This window comes from Tiliqua scincoides, chromosome 2 (genome assembly GCF_035046505.1).
Source record: "Tiliqua scincoides isolate rTilSci1 chromosome 2, rTilSci1.hap2, whole genome shotgun sequence".
In the NCBI taxonomy this organism is placed as follows: Eukaryota; Metazoa; Chordata; class Lepidosauria; order Squamata; family Scincidae; genus Tiliqua; species Tiliqua scincoides.
This window is the reverse complement of record NC_089822.1, coordinates 215,443,156-215,470,926: the sequence shown is the minus strand read 5'-3', so window position 1 is coordinate 215,470,926 and position 27,771 is coordinate 215,443,156. Positions and strand designations below refer to the sequence as shown.

At 43.1% G+C, this 27,771-nt stretch overlaps 1 protein-coding gene across 1 annotated transcript in view; it reads left to right on the top strand.

The window, feature by feature from the left end:
- WNT7A (Wnt family member 7A) overlaps positions 1 to 26,055 on the top strand; it is a 50,390-nt gene extending 24,335 nt beyond the window's left edge. The window contains exons 3-4 of the mRNA XM_066614090.1: positions 8,069 to 8,340; positions 25,576 to 26,055. Of these exons, the coding sequence (XP_066470187.1) occupies positions 8,069 to 8,340; positions 25,576 to 26,055 (752 nt within the window). The remainder of the gene's footprint in view (positions 1 to 8,068; positions 8,341 to 25,575) is intronic.
- The last annotated feature ends 1,716 nt before the right edge of the window (positions 26,056 to 27,771 follow it).

Here is a 27,771-nt window from a genome sequence, read left to right as displayed (position 1 = left end):
CGTTTCTGACTTGCTCGAGCTGGACACCACCCACAAACAGTGGCATAACTAAGGAATCTGCCCCCTGGGTTGGGGGCACAAAATTTTTTAACCCCCCATAAAAAAAAATCAAATTTAACACCTCTCCTACCATTGCATCTGGTTGCGTCTGGGAGGTGGTCTAAGGCATCTGTGATGGCAAGCTATGCCTGCTGAAATTCCCTCTTCTACGCAATTGTTAAAGTCCAGAAGTATAAAAGTTGCCATTCTAAAAGCTGACTCTTTATTCTAAAAGGTGCCTCTTTGCTCAGTTAGCACTTAACAGCAATAAGAAAAGTCTTTTTCTTCCACATTCCAGTCTCTTCTGTCATTATTTTGTAAAGCATGTCACAGCAAATGTACAGTCAGTTTGCTTATAGCGAAGAATTTGCCAAGATATTTTACTGAGGTGGTAGTGATGAAGCTTTTGACAGTGACTGGGGGCCCAATCCAAACAGCGGCAGCACTCTGCCAGTGCCACACGCCCAGCTGTCACAAAAAGTGCCATAAGGCAGTCAGTCAGCATGGAAGACAGCATGGCCACAGTGTTGGAAGATGGCCACCAGGGGTTCCCAACGGTAAGTATGGGGGGGCAGCGGGGAGGGCGGGAAGGTGGCACAACTGAGCTGGGGGGAGGGGAGAAGCAGGCCAGAAGGGGGCGGAGATGGTGGCAGGCTCTGCTGCCATATTCTGACCCACCTCCTGGGCTGGGAAACCTGACGCAAGGTCTCCTTGATTCTGCCCCCACTCAATAGCCTGAAAGGATTGGGTGTGGTTCACTTGTAACGGGAATGAAACACTCATGGATGTTTTTCCAAAGTACTTTGGGAATCTTCTATTGAAAAACTGTATATACACCTTTATTAGGAATTCTGGTTCCTAGTGATGTTGGGTGAACAAAGTTCCACTCTCTTGGAAACGTTCAGAAATCTCTGGAGCAAAACTGTGGGGCGTTGTCAGTCTCAATTTATTCTGGTATACCATACTTTTGAAATATATATTTGTAGTGTCTGAGTATTGATTTATTTGTGCTGTCCCAAGCAAACATGCCTCTCTATATGTTGAATAGTGATCAACCAGAAAAAGATCTTGGAATTCAAAGAGTAAAGACGTAGTCTATTCTAAGCTTTTGCCATAGTCTGGCTGCCATTGGCTGAGCTGCTCTAATCCTAAAGGAGGCAGAAGGACCAAGGAGGCATAAGAGCCTACGCCAGGAATGATGGATGCATCAGGAACCTAGGAAAGAATTCGTAGGGGCATTGGGAAGGGAGTATTTAGAGACTAGGAAGTTGGAGGAGTCTGGAAAATGATACAAAGAAGAGAAAACCAAAGGGAATTGTCTAGAGGAGGAAAGAAGATCTGGGAAGGAGAATGGGCAGAGATAGCATCTGCACAGGACCAGGAGTTTCAGAAGTCAGACAGAGCTCAAATACTGATTTGGGATAACTGGTCAAACATCTGGGAACAGCATTTAATTTTTATAGCGAATCCTTAATGGAATAGAGGGAAGGTGTATTAATATGAAAAAGTCCCTTAAATATGAATGCACTTATGACTGTGCACATTCTACATGTCAACAAATGCATAAAGCATATGTGGATAGTTCTAAAGAAGCAGACAAAATCTGTTCTTTCAGAAGTCTGTTAAGGGTTTGCAGTGTTTTAAAGGAGTATAACTGAGGCATTCTTAGGTACTTACATGGCATATACTCTGTGGTTAGTCTGGTTTAATTGTTTGGTGGCAAAGAATCTACTCCCTTGAAATCAATCTCAGTACTGTCAAATATTTGATAGTTGTTATTTGGCACTGGACAATATTTGATATTTGCCGAGCTACTTGTTTGTTTTACGTGGCATTCTATATTTGAAAGCAAATACTCCTAGTTGTCAAATGTAGATTTTTCCCATTCATTTCATATCTATGCATACACTCTGCTATTTGACAATTTGAAAGTATAAACTGGTGTCATCCTTAAGCCTGTCCCAGGCACTACCAATAGAGCTTCCACCACTTCATTTTGCCTTGACTACAGGAGTTCCTATGCATGGATGAAGGCTTTTCCCCTCTACAGTTCTACAACAAATCTTGTAGAAAGAAGAGATACAGAGTCAATGTTGTGGTATTATACTTTTGCAAAATGTAATGGGTGCCATTATTGCCATAAACCAGACTCTCATAGAAGATCTGGAAGACAGGGATCCAACATATGTCTGTGTTACATATGCTATATCTTTAAGGGCCCAATTCTATCCTCTCCCCCCTCCCCCATGCAGCCATGCTAAAAATAAGTGCACTGTATCCAGCAGGGTGTGTGTGTGTGGATCAAGAGGCTTGAGAGGGGAAAGCGAAATTATTTCTCCTTACCCAGTGGTTCCCAAATCTTTTCAATCTGTGTCTCCCTTGACCTACTGGGCCATAGCCCATGACTCCCATTCTGTCTACAATCATATACATTACATAGGATATCAGGTTTTTTTGTGAGGATTCCATGGCTCTCTGGGGAGCCATGGCTAACAGTTTGAGAACTACTACCCTAACACCTTTGTAAGTTTCCTGCTTTGAAATGGGTGCAGGGAGGCTGCTAAAAGAGGGGATAGGATTTGTTTTAGCTATGGCTGCTGGATTTACCCCCTCCTGCAATCTTCCCACCCCTGCTCCTCCCTGCCCCGTTTTGCCCCCTCACTATTCGCTCCCCATCCAACCCCTGCCCCTGCTGTTCTCTTACTAACTCCAGTAGGCGAGCAGGAACCTGCAACAGATGTGGAGCACTGCCACCTCTTGCGGCAGCACTCCAAAAACCCCCAGTGGTTTATAGTACACAATAAGACTGCCACACTTTTCTCAGTGGCTGCTTATTAGCTGAGAAAGTGTCTTCATTTTTTTTCGTGGGATATGAAAAAGACAGGTGATAGTAATAAAAACCTAGATTTTACAGAAGAACAAACGTTGTTTGTCTTTGATGCTGGCCATGGTTCTGATAAGGTCATAGCCTACATAAATATCATCTTCATCATCTTCTAAATCATAATCAGGAAAGGTTGGTATCCACAATTTCCTTTCTCTGGAAAAAGGACTTTTCTGAAGCAAGGAGTCCTTGTCCTGGAGCAAGAGAAATAGGGGTGCACCCCATTGTCTAGGACAGCAATTTTCAATCGCTGTGAGTCACGAGGCTGCCTCAGGTGTGCCGCAGGATCAGAGGAGGCAGGCAGCAACTGCCTGCCGTGTGCGGGAGAAGAGGCTGCTTTGAGCCTCCCGCGGCAGGCAGCCCAAGCAAGCGAGCAGCCAGGGAAGGGGCTGGTCGAGGCTGCTTTGCATCCCACGCAGCAGCTGAAGAGTCCGCTTGGAGCTTGCTCCTGAAACTGAGCATGACTCAGGCTGCAACCTAATTCTCACTTTCCTGGGAGTAAGCCCCGTTGGCTCCTATGGGTCTTACTTCTGAGTAGACATGCATAGGGTTGGGCATAAGGACGTTGTTGCCTGCCTGCCTGCCTGCTGATTGGCCAACAAGAGAAGCCTGGAGGAGCCAGGAGGTGGGAGCTGCGGAGTGAGTGAGAAGAGGGAGCCAGAAGCAGGTACATAGTGAGCGAGTCTGCTGAGCCCCCAACCAAAGGTTTCAGGGTCCCTGAAAGTCCCTTTTCCTTGCCAGTTTGCCTGCAACTCCCCAAAGCCACCCTCCCTGCACTTTTAGAGGAAGGGCGCTGGGCCATAATCCTATCTACATTTTCCTGGGAGTAAGCCCCATTGACTATAATGGGGCTTACTTCTGAGCAGGCATGCATAGGATTCGGCTTTAGGTTGCACTCTTTTTTCTCAAATACACAAGCAGGCAATTGGCACTTCTCTCCTCTTCTCCCCCACCCCACCCCCTTCCCCAGGAATACCCCCCCCAGATCTCACAATCACAGTTAGCAACTCTCTGACTGTCCCTCCCTCACTTGTCAGCACCTTCCAAAGATACAGAATCACTGCCTCACATTCTCTCTCTCTCCCCCACCCCCAGTTTAATCCTGCACTTGTTTCAATCCTGTCTCCTCACTGCCCCTCACCCACATTCTCCACTATGTGATCAATATGCCCTGTCTTTGCCAACACTTTCTGGCACTTTTGATAAGAATTTGAACATAGAATTTTTCCTCCTTTTCAGAAACCACATATACTTCCCTCTCCGTGCTTCTTGTCAATTTTTTTTGTCATGTAACGATTTAATTGTATTAATTTTATTAATTCAAGATTAACTGTAATGTAGTAATTTAATGTAAGTAAAAAACTGGTAGTGTGCCTTGACAATTTTAGTACCTTGTCAGTGTGCTGCGCGCTGGAAAAGGTTGAAAATGGCTCGTCTAGGAGACATATTGCTGAGATGACACTTCTTGCATTTTATTCAGAGCCACTTCACCCAGTTCAATTTAAATTCTGCTTATAAGGGAGGGCCTCCATAGGAAGTGTAATGTTACTAGGATATTTATACACTTTGTAAGCTCAAGATTCTTACCTGTACATGCAGGGATCTCAACAATAAAATCTAAAAACTCCAAATGGATAGTCTGCAAATCTTTTAATACACATCCTGCAGCTAAGTGGCCATGAAGGTACCTTTTAACTGATTTTGTTGATGTCATCCTTGTGTCCATTATGCTACTAGCTATTTGTGGCATCTGATAAGGAAGTAGATTTTTTTCAGTAAAAGAACCATGAAGAGGTAAGCATTACATTAATATATAGATCACTTGTGAAGAGAGGTATTCTGCTGAGGACAAAGTGTCTGATAGTTTCTTTTGTGTTTTGCTGTTTCTTATAAACAGAAACATCAGAACAGTGCTTGTTCCACAGATGAGGCAATTGGCAGCTGTTTGCGATGGTATAGAGTGAAGTAGAAGGTCAGAACTGGAAAAGAATGTTCTAATTTCAACAGCAGGCATTCCTTGTCTCCCTCTTTTGCCATTTTCTTCCAATTGTGCCAAAGCATTTTTGGTTGTCAGTGTTTGTAATACATTAGAGTCCTTGCCTTTTTAATGTAAATCTTGGAATGGGTTTGACTGCTTACTCACCCATAAGGGCCATGAGGGCTGCACTAATCTGCATATACTGGTTGCATGCAATTGCTATGATTTGCATATCATTTTCATGAATAAGACAGATGCCATATAAAAACTGATAGAAATGTCACAGTGCAGAATTTTTATTCTGAAGTTGTAGCCTCAGAAGTGAGAAATGAACTTTTTTTTTTTTGGCAAGATAACCTTGGCATTGGGACTTGCATCAACCAAAACAATATAACAGAAGTTGGTTTCCTTTTCATTCTTGTTTAATATGTCTTTAGCCACTCATATCTGCAATAATACTGGTTGAAAATTGTTCAGAAAATCCTTTGTCAAAAGCTGCATGAGAGTAATTTTGATTTTAAAAAGCCATATTATATCAAAAGCCATGTAGACTTTTTTTTTAAGGGAGGCAGAAGGATTGAGCGAAGGATGGTCACCTCACTGTTTTTTTAAATTTTGTTTTATTACTCTGGCTACTGGGCCAGAATTTTGCATGTGTAAAAGCCCAAATTTGGAGTTATCATACTTCAACCCAAATGCCAAGGTTATCAGACTTCAAACCATGAAGTCAAACTCAACCTTTTTTGAGTAACTTCAAACTCAACCTTTTTTGAGTAAAATATAGCATAATTTTGACAGTGTGCACACTTGAACTGTGTAGCCCACATGTGGCAGTAGGTGTTAGGTTGACTTCTGTCTTCGCACACCATTGTACAATGAAAAATTGCAAAATGTGTGTATATTATGCTTCTTCCATAGGTGCCCACCCTAGCCATATGTTCTGCCATATTGATTGAGAGGGTGCTGACATGGGCCAGACATCCACTCCTTAGCCAGTGAGCATAGGCAGCTGACTAGAACTGGAGATTCTGTAGGGAAAGTTTGGTTTCTTCTAACCGCAAGAGTAGGACTGTAGCTTGGTGGGAGAGCATCCGCTTTGCATTCAGAAAGTCCCAGATTCAACCCCCAGCATCTCTAGGTTGGGCAGAGAAAAACTTCTGTTTGAATCTGTGAAGTGCCACTGCCATCGGCCTGGACCAAGCTGAGCCAGATTGAGAAAGTGTCTCTATGTAGAATAAGGGAATTTCCTCTATGCCCCCTGCTTAGGAAGGCTTTCATCACATCTTGAGAATGATTTAGCTAAGTGAGAGAATTGCATGGACAGTTTAGTTCTGTTATTCCAAATACCTGACCCCCACCACCAGCCACCACATTATAGCACGCAGTCGCACCAATGGAGGCTGCACTGCATGCTAATGTGGAGGGGGGGGCAGTTGATTGGAAAATCTGCAAGTAAAAATATTTTTGCTTATCTGGTAGGCTGCCCAATTGCCTATGGGTTTCCTCAGAATACGCCAGCCATTTTGGTGGCCTGCGCTGGAGGAGAGAAAAGGAGCAGGGAGGTTTTAAAAAGAGGAGATAAGATGCCCGACTACCTTTAGACCCACCCCTCCCCTGACATGTCCCTGGTTCCTCCCCCAACATGTCCCATTATTTCCTCTCCCCACCCACAAACAAACTCCGATGTTGGCTTACCTGTGCTGGAGTAGGTTGCTCTCCATGGCAACAGGCCACTGATGTTGCCACCACTTTGTGGTGGCAGCTCAACAATAGCAACTGGGGACACACTCCACATGTCAGCAAAAGCCTCTTTATGAAGCAGGACACTATCAAGTTGTAATGAAGATGGTAGGATTGAACTGTAAGTCAGTCAATTCACTGCCAGAGGCTTTGTAACCACCACCACTACTACCTAGTCCCTTAGCACATTATAATATTGATATGTCACACAGAATATACAGTAATGGGTCAGTTTATAAATCTCCCTCATTTATGGATCAGTTTGGATTATTTTCACAGCAAGAATCCATATGCAAATTTGTCCTACATCTGGCCCAGTGTATACCTTTAGGCAGAGACTGTGCTGTTTGCAGTCAATGGCAAAGGGCGCAATTCTACCCTGCACCGGAACGGGCAAGCCAAGAGGCTTGCACTGTATCCAGCGCAGGATAGGGGCCCAAGGCGGCTCAGCCAGAGGCAAGGGGAAATATACCCCTGGGTAAGGCGCTCTGACCCCAATGGGTCTCCTCAGACTTACACCACCTCCTGAGGTGGCAGAAGTCCAAGGAGAGTGGAGCGGCTTGAAGCATAACTGCCAGATCCCAGTCCCACCTCCCATTCCCCACCCAACCGCCCCTGGGGCCACCCACTGCCCACCCTCTCCCCACCCAGAAATGCCTCCTTCCCTCTTCTCTCTCACCCACCCCAGAGCCTTGCAGAGCCCAGCCGGGCCAACACAAGGCTCACAGAGTAAGCCACCATGGAGGCTGGATTCAGCCTCCATGTGTTGGCGCACCTCCATGCGCTGACATGGCTTATTCCTGAGGAGGCGCAAACGTGCTTTACAGCACATTTGCAACCCTCCTGGGCCTACGCAAGGGACTTGTGCCGTTCCAACTCATTCTCAGGATTGCGCCCAAAGTGATATAAGGATCATGACTAAGTATCAGTGCTCACTCTGGATTTCTGTGTGATGAACGTCATCAATCAATATTAACCCACCATGTGGATATTTCCTGAATACTCACAGCCAGTATTGACTTGGGTGCCCAAGTGTTGACTTCATCTGAAGCGGTTTTGTTGAGTTTCTTAAAGCCTTGTTGAAGTAAAGGTTGCAGTTTGATACAGCAGCCCTGCCTGCAACATTGAGCACTGAATACATTAATTCACTTTTGGTATTAATTCACTTTTGGTATGTGGTAACTCTAAGTTTATGGACACGGCAAAATGCACTGCCTTCACTACAGCATGTGTATTGATTATTTTTGGAGTGCCTGAACATCAGCGAAAGATCAGTACATTGAAATGTCAAGAAATGCTTATGCCTGCATATTTAGAGCATGTCTAATAATAACTTTGCAGCATTTCCACTGCATGGACTTGCACGCGTTTTTCTTGCTTTCTTCCCAATGTTGAATGCTGTACTGAGAACTGTATCCTAATTTCAGGTAGTAGAGAAGCAGCGTTCACCTACGCCATCATTGCTGCTGGAGTAGCCCATGCAATCACTGCCGCCTGCACCCAGGGGAACCTGAGCGACTGCGGTTGTGACAAGGAGAAACAGGGACAATACCACAAAGAGGAAGGATGGAAATGGGGAGGCTGCTCTGCGGACATCCGCTATGGAATAGGATTCGCCAAAGTGTTTGTGGATGCCAGGGAGATTAAGCAGAACGCAAGGACACTCATGAACTTGCACAACAATGAGGCGGGCCGAAAGGTAGGCATCACTGCTCCCCTCTAAATGTGGTCATCTCATGTCTACAGCAACAGCTTTGAAGCAAATGACCCTTTCCAGGTTATGCTTACCAGTTACTGCTTTGTGGGGCTACCTTTGGGTCAAATGGTGGTTCCGAAGCAACACTTGACCGTAACAAAGCAGGAAGTGAATGTAAAAGAGCACAGTCAAATAGTGTTTCAGATTAAATATGCTCCAGTTTGTCTGCAGTTCAAGAATCAGATTTTCTTCTGATTCCTACATGAACTCATTTGAAAAGAATGGATTTCTACAAGACGCTATCCTTGCTTTTAAATGGTGATTGCTGGAAACAAATAAATAGAGGGAGGTCACATGGTCATTGGCATCACTAACAGGTGTGGGGGACCACATGGGGTGACACCAAAGGAAGGGAGCTAGCAATATCTTGGCCAGCTAACCAGGAGGCCAGGTCTACTGGGTGGATAGACATGGTTCTGCACTGGGAAAGACTCCAACCAAGAGGCCAGGTCTACCCAGCAGGGTAGCCCAGTACGCCTCAGTTCTGGAGATATTCTGGCTGCCCCCCACCCCCAAACTGCTCTTTACATGACTGGACTAGTGTGGTTGCTGTGTCTGCACTGCACTCACATGGATTCCCATGTACTTCTGGTTTGCTTACATGGCTTGCCCATTTTTTGCCTGTTGTAGAAAGCTGCATCATCTCTCAAACCAAATGTGGATCCAAATGTTGCTAGAGCAGTGTAGCTTTTGTAGTTCGCTTGCATATTGAATGGTTGCCAAACTTCCTTACACCTCACAGGTTTTCTTTGTTTCAAGGCCAGAAAGGGTGATAGTTGAATCTCTCATTCAGATTCAGAACTGGACTCAGAAAAACCAAACTGTTCTCCTCCACCTCAGAGAACAGTGAAAATCCAAGGGGGAGAATTACCTTTGGGTCCCAATGTTTGTTCACATTTGGAAGTGATCAAGATGGATCTGCCAGATTTATTTTCTGAGTCGCGCTTGGCAAAGTTTGGTCTTGTGACTATCCAAAGTTCTTTGCTGGGTTACCTTTTCTGAAAAGAAGCACTCTTACGCTTTGGCCATTTGTTTGCAAGAAAACATTTATCTGCCGTAAATAAGAAAATAATAAGGCTGCTTTGTTACAGTGAGATTGAAAGTTTTTTTTTTTTTTTTTTTTTGTCATTCAATAATACTGTCAGAGTGTCTTCAGAAACTGGAAGCTCCAGGATGACCTGAAATGTAGCAAGGATGATTCACCAGGAATCACTATCACTTTCACTATGTTTGAGTGACCAGCCAGGTAGAAATAGGTATCTTTTCAGCCACAGTCTTTCCAGCATATGCCTAAGCTGTACTGCAGTATATATTGCAACCTAGAGTGTTAGGTTTCAGTAAACAGTTACAATGGTAATAGATATTGCTGCATAACAGATTTTGAACATAGTGGCTTTGATACATCAGAAGGAGTAAAAATATTTTTCAGGACAACGTGGACTCATATTTGGGCCTTTGTATTGTCTTAGTCACTGATAGTATTTTGCTAGTATTTTTTTCTGGTCTCATCTTGGAGTGATTCAAAACTGACTGGAGGAAGTTTGTAATGGGAACAGCTTTAAAGCACTTATACCTCTGATATGAATATCAGAGCAAGAAATTAGGAACCTCAGACACAATAGCAAAATGTCAATCAAATACCTGGACAATGGAAGAACTCAGTTTTAATCTCAAACAAGAGCAGAGTTATTGCTAGTGATGTATATAGATCTCATTTTTATGTCCCAAGCCTTGGGCTGACATTAGTATGCTTGGATGATCTCTCTAACATCTGGTTCTAAAAGAGATACATTAGGGTCTTTTGGGTTAGTTAAAAAATTCTTTTGATTTCCTATTTTGTTCCCAAACGTTGCATCACAAATCTGATTTTTAGAAGACTCATCATAATCAGTCTGCATCAGGTCCTTCGGTCGAAGGGCATCTCTCTTACATCAACTAGCAGGATCAAGGGCAGTAATTAAACTACAAGTGAGAGCAGTAATTAATTGTTTATTGCACATTAAATTTTAAATATATGATGTTCAATCCTTTTGTGATACTTGTTGAACAAGACTATTTTAGCTTGGCAGAAAACAAAGGCTATTGTGTGAAACTTTACAAGTTAGGTGATTGAAAGTAAGTTTTAAGGTCCCAGACATAAAGGTTGTGTCCCTACTATTTCAGATTTTGTATTCAACACTAATTGTCCCTTTATAATTCTGAAACATGTGAGTAAAATGTCATGACCAGTTCGAATGTGCACTATACATCTAGTGGATGTTTAAGGGCTTGGCCACAGCCTCAACATAGCTTGATTTAAGCCCTTCATTACTGACTGAAAGAGGCCCGAGTAACTTTGGATATGACACTGAATGTAGGGATAGCAAGTGCAAGTAACACATACTTCCTGTTCCCGGCATCTCTGTTTCAGAACATTTGTACACATATGTTGAAGATGTGTAAATGGTCCCATGCACACATGTTTTATGGACAGTAATGCACCAGTAAATTTTGAAGTGGAGGAGCTTTCCATTTTCATAGTCATGTTCCCATAGATGAGCCATGCCTCTTGATTGCCAAGGGAAACCTCCTTCAGAGATACAAAGATCATAGAAGTGAAAGCAAAGTTGGTTGCGGCCATCAGTGTACTTGTGAAGGAGATATAGTTGCATCTGAGTCAGCCTTGACTTCTTCCCATGGAGACACCTCCAGAGTAAGAAAGTTGTGCATTACTGCTTCCTTGTAATGAACCAATGAACTTGCAAAAGTTCTGAGACAAATAGTATACATTTATTTGTTCCCTTAGTTTCCATTAGACTGGAAATTGTGAATTGTGCACACAGTTTTCAAAGTATAATATGATCCACCTGGATCTGGACCCCTGAGCAGAGACCTCTTCAGAGAAGGAGGCAGTCCAAGACCACCCTAAGGATTCAGCAGAGAATGGGACTAATTTGGATCCTTGTCTCTTACAATCACCTGTAGTTGCTGATTGTTTACATTATTACTAATATTCCATATAACTGTATCCAGTGCTCTGCAATCTTAGTCTCTGGGTGAGTTGCTACGTATCTTTTTCAACACACTTATCCATGGATTAAAAGCCATGATAGAGCAATTGGCTGACTGGCAGTGAACCAATCTGTAATATTCATTAATAACATACACAGGGATGAGATTTGACTGTGTAAATCCTCAGTTAAGCAAACTGCTGTGAGGCTGGTCATCATTATTCTCACTTTTATGGAAGAAAAATTAAGGGGCTTGTCCAGGATCAACAAATGAAACCTTGGTTAAGTTTCCAGAACTCAGTCTAGACACTGGACAAGACTGGGGAAAGACATTGGAAGCTAGGTGAGGGTTGCCTGTGACAGGGTTGGGATGTTTTACATACATAAAATAAATAAATAGTGCTACATGTGTCTATAGCCTACAAGCATGGAGTATTTCACTCCACTGAAGTGAACGGAAAATCCCTGCAGTCCCTGGGTCTTGGCTCTGCCCCATGGATTTGGAGTAGAATTATGTCTGACAAAACTATCCTTATAAATATAACCAAGGCCTAGGAGAGGCGGTAAATTGTAACCGGGCCCAGGGTCACAAAGGGGGCCCAGAAAGTTCCTGGGATCTGACATTTTCCTGTCTTCTCAGACTTGTTGCCCGCACTGAATGCTAGGGACACTACCATGAGCACGTGGCTGCAGCTACTATAGCTACTGGCAAACCATATGTGCTGGGCCAAGGAATGCAGACATGAGTCTCCTTAACACAGTGTAAAATCTGGGAGGAAACTGGCCTGCTACAGTAGCTCTTTGGCTTGTGGATCTGCTTGTCATGAAGGAGCGTATAGGAGCTCAGGGACACAGCTGCAGGGTACAGCTGCTGCAGAAGCAAGTTTTGGTATACACAGGACACTTTTCAGTCTAGTGCAGCCTAAATATGATGATGCTCATTTTCTGCATGATTTTCTATATTTAAAAGATTTTAGAGAGACTTAGGAGTGTGTTTGGTTTTCTGTATTACTGTATCTAGCTGCCAGTGCCACATGGGTGGGTAGATCTGGGCTCCAAAGACTTTTCCAGCTGTCTCTACCCTCCTCTCACCCTGTGTTTCCCCTTCCTGCCCCCATTCTGCTTGCTTGTCACCACCCTCACCAGCTGTTTCACTCTTCCCCCTTTGCAAAGGGGCCCAGAAGAAACTTTGTACCCCCTGATAAAATTCCTGTCAGAGGCCCTGAATATAACAATGCATGCTATGCATTCATGATGCAACTTTTCTCCTGATCCTTTATATTAGGGTTAACCATGTTTGTATATGTTTGTTCACTGTAGCATTATGCATCCATAGCTTGGCTAACAAAATAATTCCTATGAATCTTGAAGTGTTTTGGAATGGGTTGTCCATAAATTATGCCTAAAGATGATTATGTGAACTAGATCTTCAAAAAATAAAAAAATTAAGCTCCAACCTACAGTGTCAACTTTGAGCATGGCCCATGGTTAACATATCCTTTTGAAACAACTATTCCAATGGAAGTTCACATGGCCCCATTCTGACGTCAGCCCATAGATGCACAACATTATGAAAGAACTGACTCACAGCACACTCCTAAATGTGGGTGCAGTGGCACCAAAGCGGCTACCGCTGCATCCTGTGACCCTGTGGCGGCTGCTAGAGGTCTCCTAAGGGGAAGGGGACTTTAATCCCCTTCCCCCAGGAAAAGCCCCAAGCCCAGCAATGAGGCTTCTCCAGTCTGCACCAGCTATTTTGCTAGCACGGACTTGAGGAAGGCCTGACACAGAAGGCCCGACACAGAGGTCAGGATCCAGGGGAGCAGAGCTCCACCAGTCCCACCCCCTCCCAGTTGCTTCCCCTGCCTGTGAATGCCTCTCCCCTCCCCCGAGGCCCTCACCAATGCCTGGAGTTCTTACCTCGCTCTGGGCGGTGTCCGGCTGGTGCTGGGCTCAGCGCTGACTGGTGCTGGGTCGGCACCAGTGCTGACATGGCGCAGGGTGTCACAGGAGTGCCTTATGACACATCTGCAACACTCAGAGCCTGTAGTGCACTCATACTGCTGGCACTAAAGAGCTTAGGATTGGGCTTTCAGTGCCTACCCAACACCAGCAATCCAAGTATGGAAGCTTCTACTCAGCTGGGGTTATTGTCTGGAAGGACAGTGCGTGTGCTGTCTTTGGCCACCTACCATTTCCCCAGCAGGCACAGAAGCCGTTTTGATATGAAGATATTTATGTACGAGCCCAGCATAGAACCCCTGGTTTTGGGTTTGTTGCCAAGCTGTTGGTGGTGTAACTCAACACAGGAGCAAATCATATTCCTGAAGGTGCACAGACAGGCAGGAAAAGCATTACTGTAATCAAAGAGTTAATAGTGCTTGTTTTTGCTGACTTACTATATCCTCTCACTTAGGGTTCAATCCTGAAGTGCCCTTGGGCTAGTGCAAGTCTCTTGCACTGGCTTGGGAGGGTTGCAAATGTAAAGCACGTTTGCGCCTCCATTCAAGTCAGGAAGGCCAGTGCAAAAACATACTCCGGCCTCCCTGCACCGATGTGGGCCCCGGGAAGGGTGAGTTTGTGCTGGCAGTTCTAAGCTGGCATGAGGGTCTAAGGGAGGTGTGGAGAGGGCAGGAAGGAGGCGGGGCGGGAAGAGGGTGGGCAAGACTGTGGGAGGGCAGGCAGGTGGGCAGGGAGCAGGAGGCTGGGCTAGAATCCAGCACTTATGCTGGATCCTAGCCCCATTCCAGGGTAGCCCAGGCTAGCCCTGGGTTGCTCGGACTTGCACCACCGATTTAGGTTGCACGGATCCGAGTAGCCTCATTGGGGTTTCTGTAGTGTTACTGGGGGTAAGGGGAAGTATTTCCCCTTCTCCTGGGCTGTTCTGCAGTCAGTCCCAAATTTGCGCTGGATACAGCGCAGGCCTGTCAGCCTACCTGTTCCAAAGCAAGTTAGGATTGCTCTGCAAATTCCATTTATATTTAAACATTAAAGAGAATGTATCCTAGAGGTAGAGTTTACCTCATATATACTGAATTTTTTTAGAATTCATTCATTCATTCATTCATTCATTCATTCATTCATTCAACTTACTCTGTTTTTTTCCTGAATGGGCATTCAAAACAGCTGCTGCTGCTGCTGCTGCTGCTGCTGCTGCTGCTGCTGCTGCTGCTTCTTCTTCTTCTTCTTCTTCTTCTTCTTCTTCTTCTTATTCTTATTATTCTTATTCTTATTCTTATTCTTATTCTTATTCTTATTCTTATTATACTTTATTTTTACCCTGCCTTTCTCCCCAAAGGGACTCAAGGCGGCTTACAAAACAAGGTTAAAACAGTTAAAAACATAATTTAAAAGCAGATAAAAACATAACATGTCATAAAAACAGTAGTCAGACAAAAACTAGTCAGATAAGAGCATAGGGTGGCAAATTAGAAAAGAATCAGGCCTGTGAGCAGATGTTAAAAAATGTTAAGAGATGTTAAAAAGGCCAGGAACTCAGAAGGCTTGTCTAAACAGAAGGGTCTTCAGGCCTCGCTGGAAAGTTACAAGACTTTCTTACAAAACAGCTTACAAAAATCTATATAAAAGCCAATATCATAAGTAATTTTAAAAAATAAACCATATTATATATAATGCAGCATTTTAAAGAAACCTTTAAAACAACCAGCAATTGTTATAAAAGAATAAGGTCCCAATCCTATCCAACTTTCCAGCACCAGTGCAGCTGCAACACAGCCTCGAGGTAAGGGAACAAGTGTTCCCATATCTTGAGGAGGCCTTTGTGACTACCTCCCCATGGCAGGATGCAGTGCATGCCCCATTGGCATGGCTGCAGCGGCACTAGAAAATTGGATAGGATTTCGCCCTAAGAGAGCAAATCAAATCAAATACAGAGCAGCAGTAAAACATCCATCCATCCATCCATATATATAAAATCAGTCTAGAAAGAAACATTTTAAGCCCCAATAGAAGTCTTATAAAGAGGGAACAGTTCTTAAACCAACAGGGAGGGAGTTCCATAAACTGGGTTGCACGACTGAGACAGCTCTATCCTCACCACTTTTGTAAAGGGTCTAAAAGGGCTCTCTCTTATGATTGAAGAGTGTGGGTTGAATTATAAGGAAGAAGGCAGTCTCTCAGATACACTGGCCATGTCATACAGGGCTAATTTAATAAATATGTAAGTATTTTAATAATATAATAACATAAGTAGACATGAGGAAAGCTAGGCTGAGAGAATGTGACTTCCCCAAGATCATCTGATGACCTCCTTGACTGAGTGAGAATTTGAATCTGGGCCTGTACAGTCTGTCCAGAATGGAATTCTCCATACCAAACTGTCTTCCCCCCCCATACCATATTTTCTTTGCTCATTGAATGACTATCTGATGAAATGACTGACAAATACTTTTAGAGATAACTTGTAAGGGCTTTGTGTTGACAAATAGTAAGCACTTTGCTCTGCTCTTGCATTGGCAGCATGGACATTCACCATGCAGGGCTGAAGCTCGGTGGTAGAGCAACTGATTTCTACAGGCATCCCCCTGTATCCTTGGATCCAGCATCCACAGTTTCAGTTATCCACGGTTCCCATGGGGCCCACTTTAAAAATGTGCAGAAAGAAAAGAAAAAAGGCCTCTCCCTTTGCCCAGGCTTGCCCCAGAATGCATTGTGATTCATTCTGCTTCAAGTCTGGTTGAAGTGAAGGGCCCCCACACAACCCAGAAGAGGCTGCAGGTGGTTCAGAAGACTGCCTGGAGCCCTCAAAACACAGCAGTTTCTCTGCGCAATGGTAGAGAAGCTATTCTGGGCTTTTTTCTTTACTCTCTAAACATTTTTAAACAAATGGGTCCTGTTATCCATGGATTTGCAGTATCTGCAGCGAGGGGGTCCAGAATGGAACCCCCACAGATATGGCAGGATGCTGGTAAGAAGGCCCCAGGTCAATTGCCAGATAGAGCAGAGAAAAATTCCTGTCTGAAACTCTGGAGACCTGCTGCCAGTCTGTGTAGACAATGCTGAGCTAGATGTTTCAATGGTCTGCCTTGGTATAAGGCACCTTCCTATGTTCTTGTGACAGTGGCATCGTTGGACCACAAGATGGCCAATTCATATAACTGTTTAGTCACCAAAAGGTGACCTTAGGACAGTTCAAGATGGAAACACTTTTTGTGGATTGCTAGACTGCCGTGGCAATGGAGCTGCAGACGTGGGATGAACCAGTTCCATTTCAGTTCTCTGCCACAAGGTGGCTGCTCAGAAGTCACCTTGTGGTTGAAAAATACCTCACAAATCAACTTTTAGAGAACTCAACTTTCTTTTTACAGAGGCCTTAAGAGTTTAGGAGGAAAAGCCTTCCAATTTCTGGTAATATTAGGCACCTGCTTCTAGGGCCATGTTATTGAAGGTTTGGGTTAAGGAAAAGCCAAATCTTTCAAAGAAAGTTTTGATTCTGAGTAGAAACCCAGTTATTGAACTGTGCTTCTTCCATCCTCCTCTCTCTCTTTGTGACATTGAAATTCACTGAATGGCATTTTGCATCAGCATTACATCATATTAAATATAACACCACATTATGAGTCATTGATATAAATCACAACACAGGCTGCATTAGAGGGCTCCTACAACCAAGGGCACACCAAGGTGAATTTTTATTTGATGTTTCTCTTCACATAGGTAGACTGACTTAGTAATCCTATCATGTCCTACATGGGTAGCACTTTGCTTTTCCTTCAATGTTTGAGTAGAAATCTGCTTTTGTGGTATAAAGCACTTTGGAGCAAATATAACAAAGACTTCTGTAGCTATTGGAGATGAGGTCATAGCTTCAGAAATGAATATACTGAAACAGCTACTGATTCTAAAGGAGATGGAAAATGTAAGATCAATGGAAGTACCTGGAATTTCCAGGCTATTTTGTGGTGATGAGAATTAAGGAAGCCCACTTAGAATTGAATATCAGAAGTAAAGTTTATACTATTATAAAGTCTTACTTCTAGGAGGTTCTACTTTTAGCAGAACCATCCAATGGAATAACTGCCTGCACACAGTTGATTATGGCCTTCAGAGAGGACATGTACACTGGGAAGATTATATCACTCAGTCTATATGCCTGTGCAGCAAGACTTCTTATGCAACTACACTTCTTATTAGTAGATGTAAAACAAATCAATGATGAGGGAGAAAAAAAGATGTTGAAAATCTAAAGATTAGGTAAACGGGCCAAACCTTTGAAGAATTTCCAGAAGATTCTAAAAATGGAGCAGTGATCACTCCTACATAAAGATCCCACTTCTGAAACTCAGAACACTTGTAGGGGTTTCATGTGAATAGAAATGTCTCTACCCTTGGCCTATATGGGAACATATAATGCCCTTGCATAAAAGACACATGGCACATATATGAGGTAAATAAAGACCACGACTTGATTTATAGTTGACCTGTATAACGTGTTGCTTACCTTCTCCAGTGTTGGTTAATTACCTCTTTGTTGAGATTTTAAAACACTATTGTAAGCCTCTGGTTTACTGAAGCAGCCCAGATCAAACACATTTTCCAACCCAGGTCCTTCCTGGCTGGTGAACCTCATGTGGTTGGTTCGAGGAAGCTCTTTTACCACACCATGCTTCAGGATACCACTCTAAGTACCTTGCTCTTTCCTAGCTTAAAACTGCAGTAAGCCTGCCCTGAGGCCTAACCAACCAAATTATCTTGACCAAGATGAATTAAATAATCAGTGGGGCGGGGAGGGGGGATCTGTGTCAGAAGTAGGCCAGGTCAGGAACCGGCTGAAGGCTCCTGCCCATTAGAGAGCTCACCTAGCCAGGCTGAACCCTGAACTGTCAGTAACAATGGTAGTAGTTGTACCTAATGTGCCATCAGGACACAGGCAAGGAGATGCCACAAGAGCCCAGTGCTTTACCCCAGGGCCCTCAGCACTGGTTCCTGCACTGTAAACAACCCAATTTCTGCCAGTATACAGTAAGAAAAAAAGACCTAGCTTTCCTAGTCAATTTGAAAGTAGGCACCCAAATTTCTCTGTTGCCCCTGAATGGTGACCAGAAACTCCTGCACTGCCAGCCATATTGCGTGCAACTAGAACTTGCTGAAGAAAGGAGGTAAGATTGACTTTTGAACATGCTCTGCTGCCAGGCCACAAAAGGCCCGAGATGCTCTCTTCTCTCTACCCCTCCTCATGCTTTGTTTCTAAGGGGGGGGGGCAGACAGAACACCACCCCCCATCTACTCAGTCCAGGTAGGAAATTGCTATTTTTCTTTCTCTGCTAGTCAGTGCAAGTTGTCGTCACTAGAATTGTGGCTATGGATATGTTTGTCCTCCTGCTTTCCCCCTTAGAGTCATAAGACAAGCTGCTTGAGGATCTACTATTTTTGGATGGGAAAATTCTCCTTTATCACTGAAGGAATAGCAATTGCACACATAAAAAGAGTCTAACAATGAATGGTCTCTGTTCTGATATGTTTGCACAGAAGAGGCACCAGAAGAGGAAAAATCTTTTTCTACATGTGCCAGCCTTAGTCTGGCCTTTAAGTCAGGGAGCTTTGAACAGAGAAGATCTGATGTACATGTATGGTAACCAAAGGTATGTGGCATAATGTTCATCCAACTTAAGTCATGCCAGCAAAAAAAGCTTTAAATGCCCTCACGTGCCTGGAACTTTTGGAAATTGCCATAGACTCCAGGAAGTCTAGAAGAACACCCTACTATGGAATAATTAAAAACTGACAGAGGCTGCTCTGATACCTCTGGAATCAAGTGATATTATGGTATCAGCAGCAAAGCCACCTAGGCCTTGAAGCTCAGGTGTTAATCGTGCTATTTAAAATCTTCTCTGACTTTGCTGTTGTATCATTAACATTGCTGATCGTTGCTTTAAGCCTTCCAGTTTTTGGCCCTAGTCCAAACAAAGTTATGGGCATGTGCATGAGAGAACTGCTGGCATAGCCAGAAGTCTGTTTGAAATTTTACATGCAACCACATAAATGGCTGAAGAGACCAGCCGAACATCAAAATCACTTCCTGGCTATATGGATAGTTATCCCTCAAATAGCTTTGTGACCTTTCCCTTTTTAAGGATGCTGCATACAAAATGGACTTAGGGTGCTATCTCCATTTTGCAGTTTCATGGGGAATTTCACTAGAAGAATAATAGCAATTAAAGCTTCCGGAATCAATACTGTTAATTCTACAACTTGCAGTTACAGCTTCCTCCTAATAATCTTTCTTCAGAAGTTAATCCCATTGGTTTAACGAATTATGTTTTGGAGACATCCTCACAACTATTTTCTGCTTGTTCAAGCCAGCAACTTATGGTTGCTACTAATAGAACTTGAGAACTAGAAAGAATACGACATCATCACCATCTGTCACAACATACTGGCTATTAACAAGCAATGTTAGATATATATTGTCTGAATTACTACACTCATCAAACAGGACTCCATAACTTCCCTCCAGTGTTTCCCAAACTGTGCGTTGGGACCCACCAGTGAGTCTCGAGCTGATTTTTGGTGGGTCGTGAAAAGTTTCTGAAACATTAAAAAAAACAACAATACTTCTCAAGCACCCTTACCCCTTGCCCAGCTTGCAGAAGAAACTCATTAGCTGATATGAGGTAATTTTCATATCCTTAAATTAAAATGTCACACTTTCTGACTTTCAGTAGTTATTGGTCTGCTGTAGATCAGGGGTGTCAAACATAAGGCCCGGGGGCCGGATGTGGCCCGCGGAAGTGTTTTATCCGGCCCTCAGGCTCTAAGCTGCTGAGCAGTGCTGAGATGTTACTGCTAAAGGGCAGCCCCCACGAAAATTGGGCTCTCCCTTATCTTGAAATATGATAAAGATTTGTGTGTTTTCTCTTCTGTCATTTGTAGTTAATGAATTCCTATGAGAAAAAGTGTTTATTTTTGGTTATGTGTTGTTTAATGACATCACTTCCTGCCTAACGACATCACTTCCGGCCCTCAGCAGGCATCATGAATGCCATTTGGCCTTCAGTATGGAAGGAGTTTGACACCCCTGGGTTCATGTGTGAACCCAGTTTTAGCCTTTTGTCTGGCTTGGAAGACCCTAACTCCATTTCAACCTTCGGGATACCATGGAATGACTGTAAAGGTTTTGGAGAACAGCTCCTGAACTCCATTTCTAGGGAGAGTCTAGCAAATGTCTACAAACACACACACTTTATCTAGCAGCCTTGGAAACACAGGAGACTGATTATTATTATTTAATAATTTATTAATCATTATTAATAAATAAAATATTTCTTTCCAGATCTCTTTTTTGCCTAGTGGGTTGTGATAGATTGTTGTTTTTAAAAGTGGGTCCCGATGCTTAAAAGTTTGGGAAGCACTACTCTAGTTCATTCCATCAGTTTTCCATTCTGATTGGTTAGAAATCTTGATATGCATTTTGGCTCTTGTTTTGCTCTTGGTGGACATGAAGGAGTCACTGCAAACCCTTCACTGCGTTCTCCATTCTGTTTCTTGCACTTGTTTACATAGTTGGAAATTGTTGGGAATATCTGAGCATTCTAGAATAACTAAAAGAATGGAAGAAGAAGACAGCTTACAATTTAAAATATAAAGGAAGAGTGACAATAGAGAGAGCTTAAAAATAAATCAAATGGTCCAATCCTCTGTGGTTTTGTGCTGCCAGAACTCTCACTCTGGCAGTGCAATGCCTTTTATCGTGGTGCAAAAGTCAGGACATTGGAGGAGAGGTGATAGTGAGTGGAACGTTGAGTGGAAATGGACAGCAGAGGAAGCAGACAGACAGCATGAACGCTAGATTCTGCTTCCTGTTAGCGTTCTCACGCCTGTTCCCCTAGCGGCTCCCCTAGCTTCTTGCTGTTTGCTTCCTTTTCCAGAGCAAACGAAAAAAAGCTTCCATTTGCAAAGTGTTTGCAAACAAAGAGAAGTGAGTAATGAGTGTGATGGGGGAGGGAATTTGAGAACCGTGGATAAGTGAAACCATGGATATGGGACCAGTAGATATGGAGGGATGCCTGTACTCACTGGGACCTGCTCCCACTCAGCTTCACAATGTGTAGCTTTCCTGCATGTCTGCTGTACATAGCTTTTCCTGCCCTCTGCGTGAGGGGTACTAATCTCTCTCTCTATCCTCATATGGAAGTTGCACTGTTCATGAGCATTCTTTCATTAACATTTGCATTCTAGGAAGCTCAATCAATGATTTGAAAGTATGACACTCTAGTCTAGGCAGACAGTTTTGAGTGCCTAGAGTTACTCTAGGCAGGCAGACATTTTGCAGGCCCCTCATTCTGGAGAGCAACTGTCACACTTTAGGTGTGTTTTGTTTTCTTTTTTTGTTTTGTTTTTTTATTTGGTGCTATTGTTTGATTATTGTTTTGCACCATGAACTGTGGGACCTTTCCCTCCACCCCTCCCTCTCACCTCCTCCCAACCCACCCCAGGGCCTTGCGTCAACCAAGCTCGGTCGACGCAAGGCTCCCTCCCCATGTTGGCGCAGAGGCTGGATTCAGCTTTACAGCACATTTGCAAAATTCCTGGGTCAGGATTGTGCCCTTAGAGTTCAAAAACAGCCAAATCCTATGGTTTCCCCTTCCCCGCTGATGCAGTGAAGCCAAAATGGTAATCTTTGCATCCTGGGGGGGGGAGGGGAAGGACAATCATGGAGTAATGGAATGTTCATGCCCTTACTGGGGGTGGGGGTGTACTTGGACCGCACCCCACCTGACCTATTGCCTCCCTGTTCACACCTCCTCACGCTATCGGAGTATCTTTCACAACTGCTACAAGGCAGTTAATGCTGGCGAAATGCACGTTCTGCCAGTTTTAAAGCCCAATAAGTTGTAAGTCTAGTCGTACAGGAGAAATGCCACATGTCTGCAATATGCATTGATAATAGAATTTTCCATTTGATTTACAAGTAACAGCCCACTGGAAAAAAACGTCAGTGTTATGTTATTACTTGCTGTCAGAAGTGATGACTTCTGGAGAGGAAAATCAAATTTTCAGAATATTTTTCCTTAGGGTAAATGCAGTGCAATGGACTGCAACAGTGAGAAAGAAAATGACTCATTCTTAAGAATGCAAAACTATATATTTCAAAAAGCAAAGTGTCTGGAATGACAGAGACAGTGTGGAGATGGCATGCCTTATGCTTGAGTACAGAAAACTTGGTTGTCAGGTTTAGGGCACAATCCTAGTTTTCACTTGGGCCAGTGCAAGTTCCTTGCGCCGGCCCGAAAGTGTTGCAAAAGTACCATAAGGCACTTTTATGCCACTTTCTGGGAAGACAGGCCGGCGCACAGATATGCACCAGCCTCCCTGTGCCAACGCAGGCCCAAGAGGCAGGGTGAGTTGTGCAGCTGAGCTCAGCCAATGAAGCGGTTTGGGGGGATGCAGAGGGCGGGGAGGAGGCGGGAAGACTGTGTTTTGGGGTGGGGGAGAGATGGTGGTGGATGTTTCTGGGGGCAGGTGGGGAGCGAGAGGCAGTGCCAGAACCCGGCAGTTATGCCAGATTCTAGCACCCGTTCCTGAGTGGTGGACAGTGGCCTCTGGCTGCTCCATTCTGCTCGGATCTGCACCACTTTGTCAGGTGCTGCAGATCTGAGTAGACCCATTGAGGCTGCTGCAGTGTGGCATGGGATAAGGGGAAAGGCTTCTTTTTGCCTCGGGCTGTGTTCCTTTTCCCCCCAAACTTGTGCTGGATACATTGCAAGCCCACTGGCCTGCCTCTTTCCAGCGCAAGTTAGGATTGTGCTATAAGTCTATGAAAACTACCTGCAATAAAACTGTTGTGAGCATTGTGTTCAGTAAGCCCAGCATTGCTTCACAATTTACCATGCTTAAGAGCCAAATATTATGTTTATTGACTGGCTTGCAATGTGCTTGCTCTTGGTTGCCCTTGGTTAGAAAAGGCCCTGAAATTCATAATAACCAAAGTATTTGTAATTGCCTTGGTTCTGTGAATGATAAATCTTAGTTTGGATCGTCTGAACCACAACCAAAGTTTTGCTTGTAAGAATGGGGCTTTCCTGCCTCTTTTCTGCTGTATTTTCTGCAACTCCTGGAAAGTTGGGATGATAATACCAAAGGTGTATTTTCAAAAGCCTTGAGTGTGTTTGCTCATTGCCAAATATGAGTGGGATTTGCCCTGAAGTTAGCAATAGTCTTTTATATCTAAACTCTGTCATACCACAAAGGCACAGGAAAAAGGATAACCAAAATGTTTTCCTTAAGAAGACTGGGACCTCAGGAGTGGTAGGGGTAGATGAAATGGAGAAGAAGTAGTAACATGGAAATCATAGTTTCTTTTTATTACAATGGACTATGGGAACTTATGGAAATTAGATGTAAGAAGCTGCTGTTTACTTGGTTGTTATGCAAATAGGCCATCTACCTTGACTGCTTCATATTGTTGAAACAGGGGCTTCCCAATGGGGTGAAACTACACTGTTAAAGGCAGATTAATTTGACCCACATGACCCCCATATGAACAAAAAGTGGGCACAGTGAGATACACAAATGGCTCAGTCAGAATGAAAGGATCCATTTATCTGTTTAGTTTTGTTTTTTTAAATCCTCTTCCCTGTTGCATTTGTGCCCAGCCCTGCTTTAGACAAGAGAAGTCCCTAAACTGGTTCCAACTGGCATCAAGATACATCACAGAGAACAGCAAGCTCAACACTTGCCATGAGCCCTTTCAACTGTTGATCCACTGCAGCAGCTTACTCAGCTCTTTCCAATGAAGCTGTTTATTCCCTCTGTGGTCACTGTCTGTACATGGGCTAAATTGGAAGCGGGGTGCTGTAAAACTGTGGACTGCTCTGTACAAAGCTGCAAGGATAGCTAGAATACAAAATCAATGTGCAAGTGGTATTTAATTCCAGTGACTAAATACTACCCCACAGGGAGATTTTAAATGAATGTTGTCTCTTTTTGTTTTTGTTTTGTTTGGGTCTGGGTGGCAAAGGGATCCTTTGACTGAAGAAAGAAATCTCTAGAAAGTTTAAGCAAGTCATTTCTTATCATATTGTTGAATGGCATGTTTTCATTTTTTTAATCTTTTTTAAAAAAAGATGGTGAAAATGATTTATATAAACAATCCAATCAAATGCTGTTTCATTATTACAACAGCTACAAAAAGCCATTCATCATAAACTGATTCAGAATAGGAAGAATATTTTTTGAAGAACAGAGTCTAACAATATCAGTAGTTTGTACTATATACTCATGTTCAAAGAAAACAAAACAGATTGTTTCCCAGTCCAGAATCCTGTGTATACCATAATGTACACAGTAATGTTCCTGTTTGTCCAGGCTTCTCAGTTTACTTTAATGGGCGGAGGGCAGTCTGGCACACATAAAGGACTAATATGTATGTGTGCCAGACTGCTTCATTGAACTGATTGTAGAAGCCCACACAGAGGTGGCATCAAGGGTTGGCCAAGTGGGCTACTGGCTGAATGCCCACACCCATTGGACAACCAATCTTGTAGACCTCCAAAGTCCCAGTTCTAATGGCAGTGGTAATGATGGAAGTGAATGGACCTAGGGCTGGCTTTGCCCCCCGGCCTACTGGAACCTAGTGCTAGCACTGAGTCTACACACGGATGGATTCTATTAATGTAGTTCACCACTTTGCCTTGCTGCACTGCTATGCTAATATCCCAAACAGCTCCAGTTTAGGCAACCGAGCTTGGACAAACCTTTGGCACATACGCAATTGTGGCATATGGCCTAATGCTAAAAAATAGGGACAAATAACTTGAACCAAGTGATCCTGATCACCACCTGCAAGAAGTTTGACCACCCATCTTCAATAGTCTTAGTTATACTGGCCTGTCATGTGCAAATCATTTATAAACCTTAACCCTTTCCCCCCATTTTGTAGATTTGCTAGAGACCAGCATTTCTATTATCAATGAAGGGATGAGTTATACATTTTTAGATACAGGACTCCATAAGTATAAATGTGTGTATACATAGACTGGAGTGTTGCCATTTGTGCTTTATCATAACTGATCCAAAACACATACAGAAAACATTTGGGAACAGAAGCAAGTACAAATATATTGGACTTCCAATTCATACTCAATTTAAATGCAACATCCACTCTTCCTCCTGCTCTTGTGTTCAATGTAGCCTAACCTCCTTTCTTTCTTTCCTTTTTTCAATCTAGATCCTTGAAGAGAACATGAAGCTTGAATGCAAGTGCCACGGTGTGTCAGGATCATGTACAACTAAAACATGCTGGACAACTCTTCCTAAATTCCGGGAGCTAGGCTACATCCTTAAGGACAAATACAATGAAGCTGTTCAGGTTGAACCCGTGAGAGCAAGTCGTAATAAGCGTCCAACGTTTCTTAAGATCAAGAAGCCTCTCTCTTACCGTAAACCCATGGATACAGATTTGGTATACATAGAGAAATCACCTAACTACTGTGAAGAGGATCCTGTCACAGGCAGTGTGGGGACGCAGGGCAGAATGTGCAACAAGACAGCCCAGCAGACCAATGGCTGCGACCTGATGTGTTGTGGACGAGGTTATAATACTCACCAGTACTCAAGAGTGTGGCAGTGCAACTGTAAATTTCATTGGTGCTGTTATGTTAAATGTAATACATGCAGTGAACGAACAGAAGTGTATACCTGTAAATGAAAGTGTGGCTTGGGAGGGGGTGACTACAGACCTGGAATAAACATATTGTTTTTGCACATCAGCTCAGTGTACCTACACAAGACTGTAGCAAAGTCCCAGGCTGTTTCCAAACAAAAAGCTAGCAAATGGAGCCCATCCTGCCCTCGTACCTATCGGCGTTCTGTGGGAAACCATGCAAAGCCCATCAAGTAAACAAAAGAACAAACCAAAAAAAGGAAACAGAAACAAAGAAGCCACCCAACACACAAAAATGAAGCTGGAAATAAATGCTCTCAAATAATCTGCGCCTTTGAAGCATAATTTTTGACTGCCTTAAGGAAAAAAATTCCTGCTCAAGATCTTGGCGATGGGCTCTTTGGGACTGGGTGAGAGAGATGTTGAAAAGTGCAAGCCACCATGCATAAAGAGAGGGCTGGAGAAACAGAACAATACATTAACATGGTCTTTGCAAAGATGGGGTGACAATGTGCCAGTGTGGATTTCGACTGAAAGAGTGTGGATTATGCAGATTTAGGGATTTCTACACTTAAGAAAAGCTTCTGCTGGTCATTCCTTTCCATTTTTCAGACAATGTGCTACTGCAACTAGAATTGTTGGTGTTCTCCATATAGATACTGGTTTATCTGCCTTTTGTTGTGCTGCAGTTTAGCACAGGGATTTGGGACATCTGGGCATAATAATAATAATAGCAATATTTAACAATCTATCCAGATAAAACTAATATTAATTTATTTAATTAAAAAAAGACTCTGCCAACATTTTTGGAACCGTTCTGCAATTAATAGTAGATATCCTGCTTTTTTGTGGAATAATTTTGTAGATATGGCAAGGGGACCAAAAAAAAAAAAAAGTCCCAACCCTTTGAGTTGTATATATTATTCTTTACTCAGATATTTCTACTAGTTGAAATTGCAGGATATTTTTTCTGCAATGTTAGATATTAAGTACAAAAGCAGGCATCTTTTATAATTTGGAGGGGAGGGAAGGGGCTGTTTGCTGCTGTTGTCTGGAATCTCAAACTGATAGTCACTTTCACATAGTTACCAATATATCAGCTTTCCAGTTTTAAAATGAAAAAGGAGCATTACAAAAATCCAGTTGAGAATAAAGCATCACAAACAAATACAAAACTCCAGACAAGTTTCCATCTTTGGAAAATGAACCATAGGATAAGAGAATATATTTTGTAAGAGACTATTTTTATATGAATATTTTATTTATACTATGCCTGCTTGTATAATTCTATAACCTGTACTTTTTTTTCTCAAAACAGGCACACCATTTGTAATTCTTAGGCTATTTAACAGATTAAGGACTGATTACTTTGTTGACACAAAAGTTGCAAACTGGATGCATTAATTGCTACTAGTGGATGTACAAAATACAGAACGAATTTTTTTTCTCCGGATGTATGTACAAACTGGCTACTGTTCTCCTGCAGTTCAATTTGCAGAATGTGCAGAACTAGAACAGGGTATGTAGCATCAGTTGTGTCACATGGCTTGAATTCATGGTTGGTATTAACTGGATGCTCCTTTATCCCATTCAGAAAAAAATCTGAATTAGCTTCCCAAATGCATCAGTCATTAAACTGTGGCGTTATGACTAGCAAATGTGCTGTGTGTGCTGTCAGTTAAACCTCTATATTGTGCTACTGTCAAATTTGATTTTATCAGTGGAAGACTGTAGACTATGACTGTAAAAACTAGCATGACA